The 17,451-nt window shown below is 58.3% G+C and overlaps 1 protein-coding gene across 2 annotated transcripts in view; it reads right to left on the minus strand.

Moving 5' to 3' along the window:
- The window catches only part of fbxo3 (F-box protein 3), a 52,773-nt gene extending 39,911 nt beyond the window's left edge, over positions 1-12,862 (minus strand). For both annotated transcript variants that reach the window (XM_086007450.1, XM_086007449.1), the window contains exons 1-5: positions 12,681-12,862; positions 11,755-11,869; positions 7,455-7,659; positions 2,922-2,967; positions 2,317-2,401 (exon numbers count right to left, since the gene is read on the minus strand). In XM_086007450.1, the coding sequence (XP_085863576.1) occupies positions 2,317-2,401; positions 2,922-2,967; positions 7,455-7,659; positions 11,755-11,869; positions 12,681-12,813 (584 nt within the window). In that variant the 5' untranslated portion in view covers positions 12,814-12,862. The remainder of the gene's footprint in view (positions 1-2,316; positions 2,402-2,921; positions 2,968-7,454; positions 7,660-11,754; positions 11,870-12,680) is intronic.
- Positions 12,863-17,451: the final 4,589 nt, after the last annotated feature.

The following is a 17,451-nucleotide window of genomic DNA, read 5'->3' on the forward strand; positions in this document are numbered from 1 at the left end:
CAGGACGCGACGAGACACACAGCGCGCAGGACGCGACGAGACACACAGCGCGCAGGACGCGACGAGACACACAGCGCGCAGGACGCGACGAGACACACAGCGCGCAGGACGCGACGAGACACACAGCGCGCAGGACGCGACGAGACACACAGCGCGCAGGACGCGACGAGACACACAGCGCGCAGGACGCGACGAGACACACAGCGCGCAGGACGCGACGAGACACACAGCGCGCAGGACGCGACGAGACACAGCGCGCAGGACGCGACGAGACACAGCGCGCAGGACGCGACGAGACACAGCGCGCAGGACGCGACGAGACACAGCGCGCAGGACGCGACGAGACACAGCGCGCAGGACGCGACGAGACACAGCGCGCAGGACGCGACGAGACACAGCGCGCAGGACGCGACGAGACACAGCGCGCAGGACGCGACGAGACACAGCGCGCAGGACGCGACGAGACACAGCGCGCAGGACGCGACGAGACACAGCGCGCAGGACGCGACGAGACACAGCGCGCAGGACGCGACGAGACACAGCGCGCAGGACGCGACGAGACACAGCGCGCAGGACGCGACGAGACACAGCGCGCAGGACGCGACGAGACACAGCGCGCAGGACGCGACGAGACACAGCGCGCAGGACGCGACGAGACACAGCGCGCAGGACGCGACGAGACACAGCGCGCAGGACGCGACGAGACACAGCGCGCAGGACGCGACGAGACACAGCGCGCAGGACGCGACGAGACACAGCGCGCAGGACGCGACGAGACACAGCGCGCAGGACGCGACGAGACACAGCGCGCAGGACGCGACGAGACACAGCGCGCAGGACGCGACGAGACACAGCGCGCAGGACGCGACGAGACACAGCGCGCAGGACGCGACGAGACACAGCGCGCAGGACGCGACGAGACACAGCGCGCAGGACGCGACGAGACACAGCGCGCAGGACGCGACGAGACACAGCGCGCAGGACGCGACGAGACACAGCGCGCAGGACGCGACGAGACACAGCGCGCAGGACGCGACGAGACACAGCGCGCAGGACGCGACGAGACACAGCGCGCAGGACGCGACGAGACACAGCGCGCAGGACGCGACGAGACACAGCGCGCAGGACGCGACGAGACACAGCGCGCAGGACGCGACGAGACACAGCGCGCAGGACGCGACGAGACACAGCGCGCAGGACGCGACGAGACACAGCGCGCAGGACGCGACGAGACACAGCGCGCAGGACGCGACGAGACACAGCGCGCAGGACGCGACGAGACACAGCGCGCAGGACGCGACGAGACACAGCGCGCAGGACGCGACGAGACACAGCGCGCAGGACGCGACGAGACACAGCGCGCAGGACGCGACGAGACACAGCGCGCAGGACGCGACGAGACACAGCGCGCAGGACGCGACGAGACACAGCGCGCAGGACGCGACGAGACACAGCGCGCAGGACGCGACGAGACACAGCGCGCAGGACGCGACGAGACACAGCGCGCAGGACGCGACGAGACACAGCGCGCAGGACGCGACGAGACACAGCGCGCAGGACGCGACGAGACACAGCGCGCAGGACGCGACGAGACACAGCGCGCAGGACGCGACGAGACACAGCGCGCAGGACGCGACGAGACACAGCGCGCAGGACGCGACGAGACACAGCGCGCAGGACGCGACGAGACACAGCGCGCAGGACGCGACGAGACACAGCGCGCAGGACGCGACGAGACACAGCGCGCAGGACGCGACGAGACACAGCGCGCAGGACGCGACGAGACACAGCGCGCAGGACGCGACGAGACACAGCGCGCAGGACGCGACGAGACACACAGCGCGCAGGACGCGACGAGACACACAGAGCGCAGGACGCGACGAGAGACAGCGCGCAGGACGCGACGAGACACAGCGCGCAGGACGCGACGAGACACAGCGCGCAGGACGCGACGAGACACACAGCGCGCAGGACGCGACGAGACACACAGCGCGCAGGACGCGACGAGACACAGAGCGCAGGACGCGACGAGACACACAGAGCGCAGGACGCGACGAGACACAGCGCGCAGGACGCAACGAGACACACAGCGCGCAGGACGCGACGAGACACACCGCGCAGGATGCGACGAGACACTGCGCGCAGGATGCGACGAGACACTGCGCGCAGGACGTGACGAGACACTGCGCGCAGGACGTGACGAGACACTGCGCGCAGGACGTGACGAGACACTGCGCGCAGGACGTGACGAGACACTGCGCGCAGGACGTGACGAGACACTGCGCGCAGGACGCGATGCACACGGGACGCACTCACCGGAAGATCTGGTCCCGAATGATGGGATACCCTTCGGACGTTACATTGTGCACATACGAGGTGAACCATTCTGTGAATGAGGTGCCTGAGAACAGGATAAGAACCATTAACCTTTTCATTGCCTGCCCTTATCCTACAGAGATTCAGTTCTATTAATGAAGAATGAAGCTGGGGACTGACAGTGTCATTGTGGGGGAAAAAACAGGAAGCTAAATGTTTGAAAGAAGAGCAGGACCCGCAGGGACTGATATACTGCTGGTCACATTAAGCTGGCAAGGTAACAAACACTGGGCTCAGCGCCGACGCTGGACCCCATTCCGCAATGACCAGGTATGACGAGTGCACAGCTCAGTTTTGATCCCTAAAGCACGTTACAGAGGAGCAGACAGAACGGTCGTGATCACAATATAATACTTGAACTCTGAAATGACAAAAGTGAACATTCTGGAAAAGCACGGCACCTCCAACAGCCTCTGAGAGGAGCTCGGGGTCAAGCGCGAGGAGATTGTCTCACGATTCCTCACAGGGGAATCACGGCCAGCGTGGAACCAGTCCAAATACAGAACCTGTTTTTTGTACAAGGCGTGCGTGATGGAGTTCCGTACCTGTGATGAACATATCGACCGCAGAGGGGTCTGACGCCATCTGGTCCTGTGAGAAAGAGCAGACACACGTCACCCACAGACCAGGCACTGAGGACAGACAGCAGTTATACTGCAGACACACTTCACCCACAGACCAGGCACTGAGGACAGACAGCAGTTATACTGCAGACACACGTCACCCACAGACCAGGCACTGAGGACAGACAGCAGTTATACTGCAGACACACGTCACCCACAGACCAGGCACTGAGGACAGACAGCAGTTATACTGCAGACACACGTCACCTACAGACCAGGCACGGAGGACAGACAGCAGTTATACTGCAGACACACTCCACCCACAGACCAGGCACGGAGGACAGACAGCAGTTATACTGCAGACACAGGGCACCCACAGACCAGGCACTGAGGACAGACAGCAGTTATTCTGCAGACACACGTCACCCACAGACCAGGCACTGAGGACAGACAGCAGTTATACTGCAGACACACGTCACCCACAGACCAGGCACTGAGGACAGACAGCAGTTATACTGCAGACACACTCCACCCACAGACCAGGCACTGCGGACAGACAGCAGTTATACTGCAGACACACGTCACCCACAGACCAGGCACTGAGGACAGACAGCAGTTATACTGCAGACACACTCCACCCACAGACCAGGCACTGCGGACAGACAGCAGTTATACTGCAGACACACTCCACCCACAGACCAGGCACTGAGGACAGACAGCAGTTATACTGCAGACACACTCCACCCACAGACCAGGCACTGAGGACAGACAGCAGTTATACTGCAGACACACATCACCCACAGACCAGGCACTGAGGACAGACAGCAGTTATACTGCAGACACACGTCACCCACAGACCAGGCACTGAGGACAGACAGCAGTTATACTGCAGACACACGTCACCCACAGACCAGGCACTGCGGACAGACAGCAGTTATACTGCAGACACGTCACCCACAGACAAGGCACTGAGGACAGACAGCAGTTATACTGCAGACACACGTCACCCACAGACCAGGCACTGCGGACAGACATCAGTTATACTGCAGACACACTCCACCCACAGACCAGGCACTGAGGACAGACAGCAGTTATACTGCAGACACACTCCACCCACAGACCAGTCACTGAGGACAGACAGCAGTTATACTGCAGAGACACGTCACCTACAGACCAGGCACTGAGGACAGACAGCAGTTATTCTGCAGACACACGTCACCCACAGACCAGGCACTGAGGACAGACAGCAGTTATACTGCAGACTCACGTCACCCACAGACCAGGCACTGAGGACAGACAGCAGTTATACTGCAGACACACGTCACCCACAGACCAGGCACTGAGGACAGACAGCAGTTATACTGCAGACACACGTCACCCACAGACCAGGCACTGAGGACAGACAGCAGTTATACTGCAGACACACTCCACCCACAGACCATGCAGTGAGGACAGACAGCAGTTATTCTGCAGACACAGGTCACCCACAGACCAGGCACTGAGGACACACTCCACTGAGGACAGACAGGAGTTATACTGGAGACACACTCCACCCACTCCACTGAGGACAGACAGCAGTTATACTGCAGACACACTTCACTCACTAACGGGCAGCTGACAGTGTATAGACTCAGGCATTGCTAACGACCATTGGTGCGGGGTGCAACTGGTACCAGCTCAGCCATAGCCCCAGAATATTCTGCAGAAGAGGAGCAATCAAGAGGGGAAAGGAGGAAATACGGAGAGCCATGAGGGGAGGAAGGACACACAGTGAGAGAATCGGACACAGCAGAGTAGGCCAGGAACCGTCACCAGGTCCTGCGGGGTAGGGAGGGGGCTCATAACATCTTATAGTCTCAACTTGGCTCAGTGGTAGATCTCTCCTTTCTGAGTCAGAAGGTCTTGGGTTCAAACCCAACTCCAGAGACTTGAGCATAAAATCCAAGCGGACAGTTCAGTGCAGTACTGAGGGGGAGCTGCACTGTCGGAAGGGCAGTACTGAGGGAGAGCTGCACTGTCGGAGGAGCAGTACTGAGGGAGAGCTGCACTGTCGGAGGGGCAGTACTGAGGGAGAGTTGCACTGTCAGAGGGGCAGTACTGAGGGGGAGCTGCACTGTCGGAAGGGCAGTACTGAGGGAGAGCTGCACTGTCGGAGGAGCAGTACTGAGGGAGAGCTGCACTGTCGGAGGGGCAGTACTGCACTGTCGGAGGGGCAGTACTGAGGGAGTGCTGCACTGTCGGAGGGTCAGTGCTGAGGGAGCGCTGCACTGTCGGAGGGTCAGTGCTGAGGGAGAGCTGCACTGTCGGAGGGGCAGTACTGAGGGAGAGCTGCACTGAGGGAGAGCTGCACTGTCGAAGGGGCAGTACTGAGGGAGCGCTGCAGTGTCAGAGGGGCAGTACTGAGGGAGCGCTGCACTGTTGGAGGGGCTGTACTGAGGGAGGGCTTCACTGTCAGAGGGGCAGTACTGAGGGAGAGCTGCACTATTAGAGGGGCAGTACTGAGGGAGAGCTGCACTATTAGAGGGGCAGTACTGAGGGAGAGCAGCACTATCGGAGGGGCAGTACTGAGGGAGCGCTGCACTGTCGGAGGGGCAGTACTGAGGGAGTGCAGCACTGTCGGAGGGGCAGTACTGAGGGAGAGCTGCACTGTCAGAGGGGCAGTACTGAGGGAGTGTTGCACTGCCAGAGGGGCAGTACTGAGGGAGCGCTGCACTGTCGGAGGGGCAGTAGTGAGGGAGATGCACTGTCGGAGGGGCAGTACTGAGGGAGCGCTGCACTGTCAGAGGGGCAGTACTGAGGGAGTGTTGCACTGTCGGAGGGGCAGTACTGAGGGAGCGTTTCACTGTCGGAGGGGCAGCACTGAGGGAGTGCTGCACTGTCGGAGGGGCAGTACTGAGGGAGATGCACTGTCGGAGGGGCAGTACTAAGGGAGAGCTGCACTATTGGAGGGGCTGTACTGAGGGAGAGCTGCACTGTCAGGGGGGCAGTACTGAGGGAGAGCTGCACTGTCAGAGGGGCAGTACTGAGGGAGAGCTGCACTGTCGGAGGGGCAGTACTGAGGGAGTGTTGCACTGCCAGAGGGGCAGTAGTGAGGGAGCGCTGCACTGTCGGAGGGGCAGTACTAAGGGAGCGCTGCTATGTCTGAGGGGCAGTACTGAGGGACAGCTGCACTGTCGGAGGGGCAGTACTGAGAAAGATGCACTGTCGGAGGGGCAGTACTGAGGGAGCGTTGCACTGTCGGAGGGGCAGTACTGAGGGAGTGTTGCACTGTCGGAGGGGCAGTACTGAGAGAGAGCTGCACTGTCGGAGGGGCAGCACTGAGGGAGCGCTGCACTGTTGGGGACAGTACTGAGGGAGTGTTGCACTGTCGGAGGGGCAGTACTGAGGGAGAGCTGCACTGTCGGAGGGGCAGTACTGAGGGAGAGCTGCACTGTCGGAGGGGCTGTCCTGAGGGAGAGCTGCACTGTGGGAGGGACAGTACTGAGGGTGCGCTGCACTGTCGGAGGGGCAGTACTGAGGGAGTGCTGCACTGTCGGAAGGCAGTACTGAGGGCGTGCTGCACTGTCGGAGGGTCAGTACTGAGGGAGCGCTGCACTGTCAGAGGGGCTGTATTGAGGGAGCGTTTCACTGTCGGAGGGGCTGTACTGTGGGAGTGCTGCACTGTCGGAGGGGCAGTACTGAGGGAGCACTGCACTGTCGGAGGGACAGTACTGAGGGAGCGCTGCACTGTCGGAGGGACAGTACTGAGGGAGAGCTGCACTGTCGGAGGGACAGTACTGAGGGAGCGCTGCACTGTCGGAGGGACAGTACTGAGGGAGAGCTGCACTGTCGGAGGGGCAGTACTGAGGGAGCGCTGCACTGTCGGAGGGGCAGTACTGAGGGAGCGCTGCACTGTCGGAGGGACAGTACTGAGGGAGCGCTGCACTGTCGGAGGGGCAGTACTGAGGGAGCGCTGCACTGTCGGAGGGGCAGTACTGAGGGAGCGCTGCACTGTCGGAGGGGCAGTACTGAGGGAGCGCTGCACTGTCGGAGGGGCAGTACTGAGGGAGCGCTGCACTGTCGGAGGGGCAGTACTGAGGGAGCGCTGCACTGTCGGAGGGACAGTACTGAGGGAGCGCTGCACTGTCGGAGGGACAGTACTGAGGGAGCGCTGCACTGTCGGAGGGACAGTACTGAGGGAGCGCTGCACTGTCGGAGGGACAGTACTGAGGGAGCGCTGCACTGTCGGAGGGACAGTAGTGAGGGAGCGCTGCACTGTCGGAGGGGCAGTACTGAGGGAGCGCTGCACTGTCTGAGAGGCAGTGCTAAACAACATCACTAAAACTGATTATATGGGTATTTATCTCAAGGAGGTTTTCAGGAGCTTGCTATGCGTAAATTGGCTGCCGTGTTTCCTACATTACAACAGTGAGTACATTTCAAACGTACTTCATTGGTTGTAAATCGCTTTGGGACGTGCTGAGGTGGCGAAAGGCGAGGTCGACATGCACGTGTGTTGTAATTGCAGATCCTTACCCCACAGTGGTAGAAGATGTCACATGGCCTTCGCCCCTCCACCTCGTCCAGTGCCATGTACTGGCTGAGCCCAGTGTGAATGCAGAAGGTCAGTGGGAGGCAGTGCTTCAGGCCCTTGCGCTGCTGGAAGCCCCCCGCAGCCGTGTCGATGTCCAACAGATCCTCGGAGCGGTAGTGACTCGACAGAGCCATACTGCCCATCAGGCTGTGGAGTGGGGGACAGAGCGTTAGTCCACCACACACTTACCTGCGTAATCTGATAGTTGGCTCATCTGTCCTCAGTCACCACATTGTGTGGGACTGGCGACCCTGGGAGCACCAGAGATTGCCATGCGTACCGGGTCTGGCCAGGTGCAGGTATGCGTGACAATCTCTGGTGCTCCCAGGCTCGCCAGTAGCCTAATCACGAAACCACTGTACTCAACGGCCCAAGCTCTTGGAAACTATTCATCTGAAACAGGCAACACAGCTAACCTGCCTGAGCCACAAACTCCCAGCTCAAGTCTGCTTCATACCCAGTCAATAGGCATTCGGCTCAGCAAACTGGGAACAGAAAAGCACCACAGCTGAAGATTACTGCTAGTTTAATGCAGACTAGGTTTAATCGCAGTCACACTGCGAGATGAACACGACACACTGTACAGTGAGACCCCCGGGAACACGACACACTGCACAGTGAGACCCCCGGGAACACGACACACTGCACAGTGAGACCCCCGGGAACACGACACACTGCACAGTGAGACCCCCCCGGGAGCACGACACACTGCACAGTGAGACCCCCCGGGAACACGACACACTGCACAGTGAGACCCCCCCGGGAACACGACACACTGTACAGTGAGACCCCCCGGGAACACGACACACTGCACAGTGAGACCCCCCGGGAACACGACACACTGCACAGTGAGACCCCCCGGGAACACGACACACTGCACAGTGAGACCCCCCGGGAACACGACACACTGCACAGTGAGACCCCCCGGGAACACGACACACTGCACAGTGAGACTCCCCGGGAACACGACACACTGTACAGTGAGACCCCCCGGGAACACGACACACTGCACAGTGAGACCCCCGGGAACACGACACACTGCACAGTGAGACCCCCCGGGAACACGACACACTGCACAGTGAGACCCCCCGGGAACACGACACACTGCACAGTGAGACCCCCCGGGAACACGACACACTGCACAGTGAGACCCCCCGGGAACACGACACACTGCACAGTGAGACCCCCCGGGAACACGACACACTGCACAGTGAGACCCCCCGGGAACACGACACACTGTACAGTGTGACCCCCGGGAACACAACACACTGCACAGTGAGACCCCCCGGGGAACACGACACACTGCACAGTGAGACCCCCCGGGAACACGACACACTGCACAGTGAGACCCCCCGGGAACACGACACACTGCACAGTGAGACCCCCCGGGAACACGACACACTGCACAGTGAGACTCCCGGGAACACGACACACTGTACAGTGAGACCCCCCGGGAACACGACACACTGCACAGTGAGACCCCCCCGGGAACACGACACACTGCACAGTGAGACCCCCGGGGAACACGACACACTGTACAGTGAGACCCCCCGGGAACACGACACACTGTACAGTGAGACCCCCCGGGAACACGACACACTGCACAGTGAGACCCCCGGGAACACGACACACTGCACAGTGAGACCCCCCGGGAACACGACACACTGTACAGTGTGACCCCCCGGGAACACGACACACTGTACAGTGAGACCCCCCGGGAACACGACACACTGCACAGTGAGACCCCCCCGGGAACACGACACACTGTACAGTGAGACCCCCGGGAACACAACACACTGTACAGTGAGACCCCCCGGGAACACGACACACTGCACAGTGAGACCCCCCGGGAACACGACACACTGCACAGTGAGACCCCCCGGGGAACACGACACACTGCACAGTGAGACCCCCGGGAACACAACACACTGTACAGTGAGACCCCCGGGAACACAACACACTGTACAGTGAGACCCCCGGGAACACGACACACTGCACAGTGAGACCCCCCGGGAACACGACACACTGTACAGTGAGACTCCCCGGGAACACGACACACTGCACAGTGAGACCCCCCGGGAACACGACACACTGCACAGTGAGACCCCCGGGAACACGACACACTGTACAGTGAGACCCCCCGGGAACACGACACACTGCACAGTGAGACCCCCCGGGAACACGACACACTGTACAGTGAGACCCCCGGGAACACGACACACTGCACAGTGAGACCCCCCGGGAACACGACACACTGCACAGTGAGACCCCCCCGGGAACACGACACACTGTACAGTGAGACCCCCCCGGGAACACGACACACTGCACAGTGAGACCCGGGGAACACGACACACTGCACAGTGAGACCCCCGGGAACACGACACACTGCACAGTGAGACCCCCGGGAACACGACACACTGCACAGTGAGACCCCCCGGGAACACGACACACTGCACAGTGAGACCCCCCGGGAACACGACACACTGTACAGTGAGACCCCCCGGGAACACGACACACTGCACAGTGAGACCCCCGGGAACACGACACACTGTACAGTGAGACCCCCGGGAACACGACACACTGCACAGTGAGACCCCCGGGAACACGACACACTGCACAGTGAGACCCCCGGGAACACGACACACTGCACAGTGAGATCCCCCGGGAACACGACACACTGCACAGTGAGACCCCCGGGAACACGACACACTGTACAGTGAGACCCCCCGGGAACACGACACACTGCACAGTGAGACCCCCGGGAACACGACACACTGCACAGTGAGACCCCCCGGGAACACGACACACTGTACAGTGAGACCCCCCGGGAACACGACACACTGCACAGTGAGACCCCCGGGAACACGACACACTGCACAGTGAGACCCCCCGGGAACACGACACACTGCACAGTGAGACTCCCCGGGAACACGACACACTGCACAGTGAGACCCCCGGGAACACGACACACTGTACAGTGAGACCCCCCGGGAACACGACACACTGCACAGTGAGACCCCCCGGGAACACGACACACTGCACAGTGAGACCCCCCCGGGAACACGACACACTGCACAGTGAGACCCCCCGGGAACACGACACACTGCACAGTGAGACCCCCCGGGAACACAACACACTGCACAGTGAGACCCCCCCGGGAACACGACACACTGCACAGTGAGACCCCCCGGGAACACGACACACTGCACAGTGAGACCCCCCGGGAACACGACACACTGCACAGTGAGACCCCCCGGGAACACGACACACTGCACAGTGAGACCCCCCCGGGAACACGACACACTGCACAGTGAGACCCCCCCGGGAACACGACACACTGCACAGTGAGACCCCCCGGGAACACGACACACTGCACAGTGAGACCCCCCGGGAACACGACACACTGCACAGTGAGACCCCCCGGGAACACGACACACTGCACAGTGAGACCCCCCGGGAACACGACACACTGCACAGTGAGACCCCCGGGAACACGACACACTGCACAGTGAGACCCCCCGGGAACACGACACACTGCACAGTGAGACTCCCCGGGAACACGACACACTGCACAGTGAGACCCCCGGGAACACGACACACTGCACAGTGAGACCCCCGGGAACACGACACACTGCACAGTGAGACCCCCCGGGAACACGACACACTGCACAGTGAGACCCCCCGGGAACACGACACACTGCACAGTGAGACCCCCCGGGAACACGACACACTGTACAGTGAGACCCCCCGGGAACACGACACACTGCACAGTGAGACCCCCCGGGAACACGACACACTGCACAGTGAGACTCCCCGGGAACACGACACACTGCACAGTGAGACCCCCCCGGGAACACGACACACTGCACAGTGAGACCCCCGGGAACACGACACACTGTACAGTGTGACCCCCGGGAACACGACACACTGCACAGTGAGACCCCCCGGGGAACACGACACACTGTACAGTGAGACCCCCCCGGGAACACGACACACTGCACAGTGAGACCCCCCGGGAACACGACACACTGTACAGTGAGACCCCCCGGGAACACGACACACTGCACAGTGAGACCCCCCGGGAACACGACACACTGTACAGTGAGACCCCCCCCCCCCAGGAACACGACACACTGTACAGTGAGACCCCCCGGGAACAAGATATGCTGTACAGTGAGACGGCCCGCCCCCCCATCCCCCGGGATCTCGACACACTGTACACACAGCCCGGGTATATCTTACCCGGGAACCACCAGGCGCTGCCCGTTGTGTATGCGAAGGGAGCAGCGGTAATCATTCGGTAGCTTGAAGTGAATCCGCGCTTCAGCCACGTCCAACTCTTGTTCAGTTAATCCAGCTAGAGATAGGAGGAATCCACACTTCAGAGACTGTAGCAGCTTCTTGCACACAAACACAACCTACCAATAAAATGGGCAACAAGCTAGGAGATGCATGAAGTAGAAGCCTCTACCCCACCATCTCTGCCTCTCCCCCTGCAGGCCTCTGCCCATCGCCCCTCCTCTGCCTCTCTCCCCCACCTACTCTGGCTCACCCCATCCTCTCCCCCTCTGCCTCTCTCCCCCACCGACTCTGGCTCACCCCATCCTCTCCCCCTCTGCCTCTCTCCCCCAACCCCATCCTCTCCCCCTCTGCCTCTCTACCCCACCCCATCCTCTCCCCCTCTGCCTCTCTCCCCCACCCCATCCTCTCCCCCTCTGCCTCTCTCCCCCACCTACTCTGGCTCACCTCATCCTCTCCCCCACTGCCTCTCTCCCACACCTACTCTGGCTCACCCCATCCTGTCCCCCTCTGCCTCTCCCCCACCCCATCCTCTCCCCCACTGCCTCTCTCCCCACCCCATCCTCTCCCCCACCCTCTCTGGCTCACCCCCATCCTCTCCCCCACCTCCTCTGCTTGCCGCATCCTCCCCCTCTTCCCCCCCCCCCCCCGCCACCTCCTCGGTCTCTCTGTATTCTGCCCCCCCTCCTCCGAAGAAGCTGTCCGTTTCCTGCGCAGTTGTTTGAAGAAAGCCGCTGGTGTGGATCGGCGGGGTGAGGTTGAGTGCAGGCATGGCCAATTATTAACGCGGGCTAGTCTGAGTTTGGGATGATTGCTGCACCTCGCCAGGCACCACACCACCATTTGAACAGCCGTCCTTGTCTAGTTACCATTCAGTGAGGTGATCATGCGAGGGCACTTCCGCTCCAGGTATCTTTTCAAATCCTCCCAGCCCCTTTTCAGCTCTGCGTAGTGATTGATGTATCGGCCCAAGTCGCAGTAGAAGTGGCAGAACAGCTCCATCCAACACAGATCCCGCGTCACTTTATCAACCCTGTCAAGAGCATCGAGCACGTGTGAGTGAAGCATATCCTGCAAATCCAGCAATCAATGCACCCTGCCGAGACACCCCCCGACATCTCCCCCCACCGCCCCGAGACACCCCCCCGACATCCCCCCCCCCCCCGCCCCGAGACATCTCCCCCCACATCTCCCCAACCACCCCGCCGAGACAACCCCGACATCTCCCCACCCTCCGCCGAGACACACTCGACATCTCCTCCCCCTTCCCCCCCCCACCGAGACACCCCCCTACATCTACCCCCCACCCCCGACATCTCCCGCCCCGACCCACGCCCCCCCCGACACGCGCGCGCCCCCCCCCGCTCGACCCCCCGCCCGCTCTACCCCCCCCGCGCGCGCGCCCGCTCTACCCCCCGCGCGCGCGCTCTACCCCCCACGCAGGCGCGCGCATGACCCCCGACGCACGCACGCGCACAAGCCCCGGCACACACAAACCCCGACGCGCGCGTGCGCCCCCCCCGACGCGCGCGCTCGACCCCCGACGCGCACGCCGCAGACGCACGCGCACGCGCACGCGCACGCGCACGCGCACACGCACACGCACACACACACACCCCCCCCCCCCCCCCGGACACACAGCGGCGGCGGCGGCAGTCCGAGCGGCAGCGACCTATAAAAGGTAAGCCCGAGGCGCGGGTAGGCCTCAGAGCGGCGGCGCGAGGAGTCTCGGAGCGGCAGAGCGATTACAAAAGGCCGCCGAGGCTCAGGTAGGCCTCGCCAATCTCCAGGAAGGAGAGAAGTAAAAAGTAATCGAGGTGTGACGTCACCACAAAACAGGTAACTGATTGGTTGGAGTATTTCTCTCTTTTTAAAACTTTAAGTCTGTGGTTTATAGTTTTTAAGGTCTCTGTGTAGCGGGGACTGTTTGTAAACCAGGGCCCTTAAATATATCATTTAACTGTAGTGAAGTTGGTGGGATTCATTTGTTTAATTTAATTGCAATTAATTAAAGGGTAAGTCATGTCAGGACAGTCCAGCCCCGTGTTATGCTCCACCTGCGCTATGTGGGAATTCAGGGACGCTGCCGATGTCCGACGACCATGTCTGCCGGAAATGTATCCAGCTGCAGCTACTAGCAGACTGCATTGAGGTGCTGGAGCTGCGGATGGATGAGTTTTGGAGCATTCGCGATGCTGAGGGGGTCGTGGATAACACGTTTAGTGAGTTGGTCACACCGCAGGTAAGGGCTGCACAGGCAGAAGGGAAATGGGTGACCATCAGGCGGAGCAGTAGAAGCAGGCAGGTAGTGCAGGGGACCCCTGTGGCCATCCCCCTCTCAAACAGGTATACCGATTTGGATACTGTTGAGGGGGATGACTTACCAGGGGAAGGCAGCAGCAGCCAACTTCCTGGCACCGGGGGTGCTTCTGCTGCTCAGGAAGGGAGGAAAAAGAGTGGGAGAGCAATAGTGGTAGGGGATTCTATCGTAAGGGGAACAGATAGGCGTTTCTGTGGCCGTCGACGTGACTCCAGGATGGTTTGTTGCCTCCCTGGTGCCAGGGTCAAGGATGTCACTGAACGGCTGCAGGGCATTCTGAAGGGGGAGGGTGAACAGTCAGAGGTCGTGGTTCACATTGGGACCAACGACATGGGTAGGAAGAGGGATGAGGTCCTGCAACAAGAATTTAGGGGGCTAGGTAGCAGATTAAAGAGCAGGACCTCAAAGGTTGTAATCTCTGGATTACTCCCGATGCCACGTGCTAGTGAGTATAGGAATAGGAGGATAGAGCAGATGAATGTGTGGCTAAAGAGTTGGTGCAGGAGGGAGGGCTTTAGTTTCCTGGATCACTGGGTCTGCTTCTGGGGAAGGTGGGACTTGTACAAGTCGGACGGGTTGCACCTGAATCAGAACGGGACAAATATCCTTGCGGGGAGGTTTGCTAGCATTGTTGGGGGGGGGGGTTTAAACTAACTTGGCAGGGGGATGGGATACAGAGTGGAGCTATAATAGGGGGTGATGTACAGCCAAATATAGAGGAAAAAACAAGTCAGCTTGGAAGGCAGAGCAAAAATGTAACGGCACAAGGGAGTGGGGCAAGGCTGGATGGCATTTATTTTAATGCAAGGAGTCTTGCGAATAAGGTGGATGAACTGAAGGTGTTGATGAACACATGGGAGTATGACATTGTTGCTATCACGGAGACATGGTTGAGGGAGGGGCAGGACTGGCAGCTCAATATTCCGGGGTATAGAATCTTCAGGCGAGACCGAGGGGGGGGGGGGGGGGGGGGTAAAGAGAGGGGGTGTCGCATTATTAATTAAAGGAGTCAATTACTGCTGTAAGGAGGGATGATATATTAACAGGTTCCTCTAATGAGGCCATATGGGTAGAACTTAAAAACAAAAGGGGGGCAAGCACTTTGCTGGGAGTGTACTATAGGCCCCCAGTCAGGGGGAGATAGAGGAACAGATATGTAGGCAAATCTCAGAGAAGTGTGCAAATAATAGGGTAATAATAGTGGGGGATTTCAACTTCCCCAATATTAACTGGGATAGTCAGTGTGTGAAAGGCTTAGAGGGTGCAGAATTCTTAAAGTGCATCCAGGAGAGCTTTTTGAGCCAGCATGTAGAAAGTCCGACAAGAGAGGGGGCAGTACTGGACCTAATTCTAGGGAATGTGGCCGGGCAAGTGATAGAAGTGTTAGTAGGTGAGCACTTTGGTGACAGTGACCATAATTCGGTGAGATTTAAGGTAGTCATGGAAAAGGACAGAGATGGACCGGAAATAAAGGTTCTAAATTGGGGGAAGGCCGATTTTAATATGATAAGGCAGGATCTGACCAAAGTGGACTGGGATCAGCTACTTGTAGGAAAATCCACATCGGAGCAATGGGAGTCTTTCAGAAAGGAAATTGAGAGAGTACAATGGCAACATGTTCCCGTAAAGGTCAAGGGTGGGACCAACAAGCCCAGGGAACCTTGGATGTCAAGGGATATATGAGAATGGATTAGGAAAAAAAGGGGGGCTTTTGGCAGATACAAGGGACTAAAGACAGAGGAAGCCCTAGAGGAGTATAGAAAGTGCAGGGGGATACTTAAAAAAGAAATTAGGAGAGCGAGGAGGGGCCATGAAATAACACTGGCGAGCAAAATAAAGGAAAATCCTAAGGTGTTTTATAAGTATATAACTTATAACTAGGGCAAGAGGATAACTAGGGAAAGAGTAAGGCCAATTAGGGACCAAAGTAGCAATCTGTGTGTGGAGCCAGAAGATGTAGGTAGGGTTTTAAATGAATTTTTTGCATCTGTGTTCACTATGGAGAAGGACTAAGAATTCGCAATAATTTACAGTTCTGAAGATTAATTTTTTTGATTAAAGAATCCCTGGGCTTTGTGCTTTTAAATTTCCAGCGATAAAACTGGCTGTCGCACCACATGGCCGAAGACAAAGGACTTGGAAAGCAGCTTTCTGTGTCTGGAAGTAAGGTTCAATGGAGACAAAACGTTACCACAGGACAATGCTTTGTTTACAAAGCAATTGAATGCTATTAGCATTTGTTTGTATATCGAGTGGATACATCTAAACTGCAGAAGAGACTTGAATGGGTCTAAATCACCTAGCATTCTGGACAATAGAGCAGTTGTATTTCCCTTTTGTTTCAGCCCAGGGAGCTCCGGAAGACACATTAACCCAGTCCAACCACTCTGAGTTAGCCAATCACAGCTTTCTCTTGTGTATTGGACCCTTTGGGCGGGGAATTTTGCACACAGCCCTTGCAGGGCAGAACAGCAGGACCTCACCAGGTATAAAAGATAGCTGATGAGAAGCTATCACTCTCTTTACTTCGCTGGACCACAGGTGAGCAGGGTGTTCTGACTCCTTGGCAAGGCAACCTAGCAGGAGTTAGGGGTGGTGATTTAAGGGTAATTGCTAAGATTGTTGAAATAACATTGCAGCAATTTTATCCCTCGTTTTTCGCCGTCTGCAACCCCGTTATATAGTTTTACTGTAATTACTGTGTTCGTGTGGTATAGTTTATTCTTTTGATTGTAGTTTATTTAGGTAATAAAACTTGATTTTTTCTCTCATCCAAACCACTTGTCCGTTTTAATATCATTAATTATAAGTTCCTCCACTCAGAACTGAAGGAGGGGTAGCGATTCGAAACCGCTGTTTGTAAATTGGTTTAGAGTGCAGCAGCAAAAGGCTGCTGGCCAGGTGAATTACCGTAAACCAGGTAAAAGGTTGGAATTGGTCAGAGCTCAGAGGCAAAGGCTGCTGGCCGGGTAAATTACCATAAACCAGTTAAAAGATGGCCCCCTTACAGGACAATGTAGACATAGAAATCGGGCAGGGGGACTGTGATATACTTGAACATATTAGCATCGAGAGGGAGGAGGTACGAGCAGTTTTAGCAGGCCAAAAAGTGGATAAATCCCCAGGCCCGGACGAGATGTATCCCAGGCTGCTGTGAGGCAAAGGTGGAGATTGCAGGGGCTCTGACACAAATTTTCAGAACCTCTCTGGCCACAGGGGATGTGCCAGAGGACTGGAGAACAGCTAACGTAGTATCATTATTCAAGAAGGGTAGTAGGGATAAACCAGGGAATTACAGGTCAGTGAGCCTAACATCAGTG

Source organism: Somniosus microcephalus, chromosome 15, assembly GCF_052327205.1.
Source record: "Somniosus microcephalus isolate GS21.2 chromosome 15, FLI_Smic_1.0, whole genome shotgun sequence".
Lineage (NCBI taxonomy): Eukaryota > Metazoa > Chordata > Chondrichthyes > Squaliformes > Somniosidae > Somniosus > Somniosus microcephalus.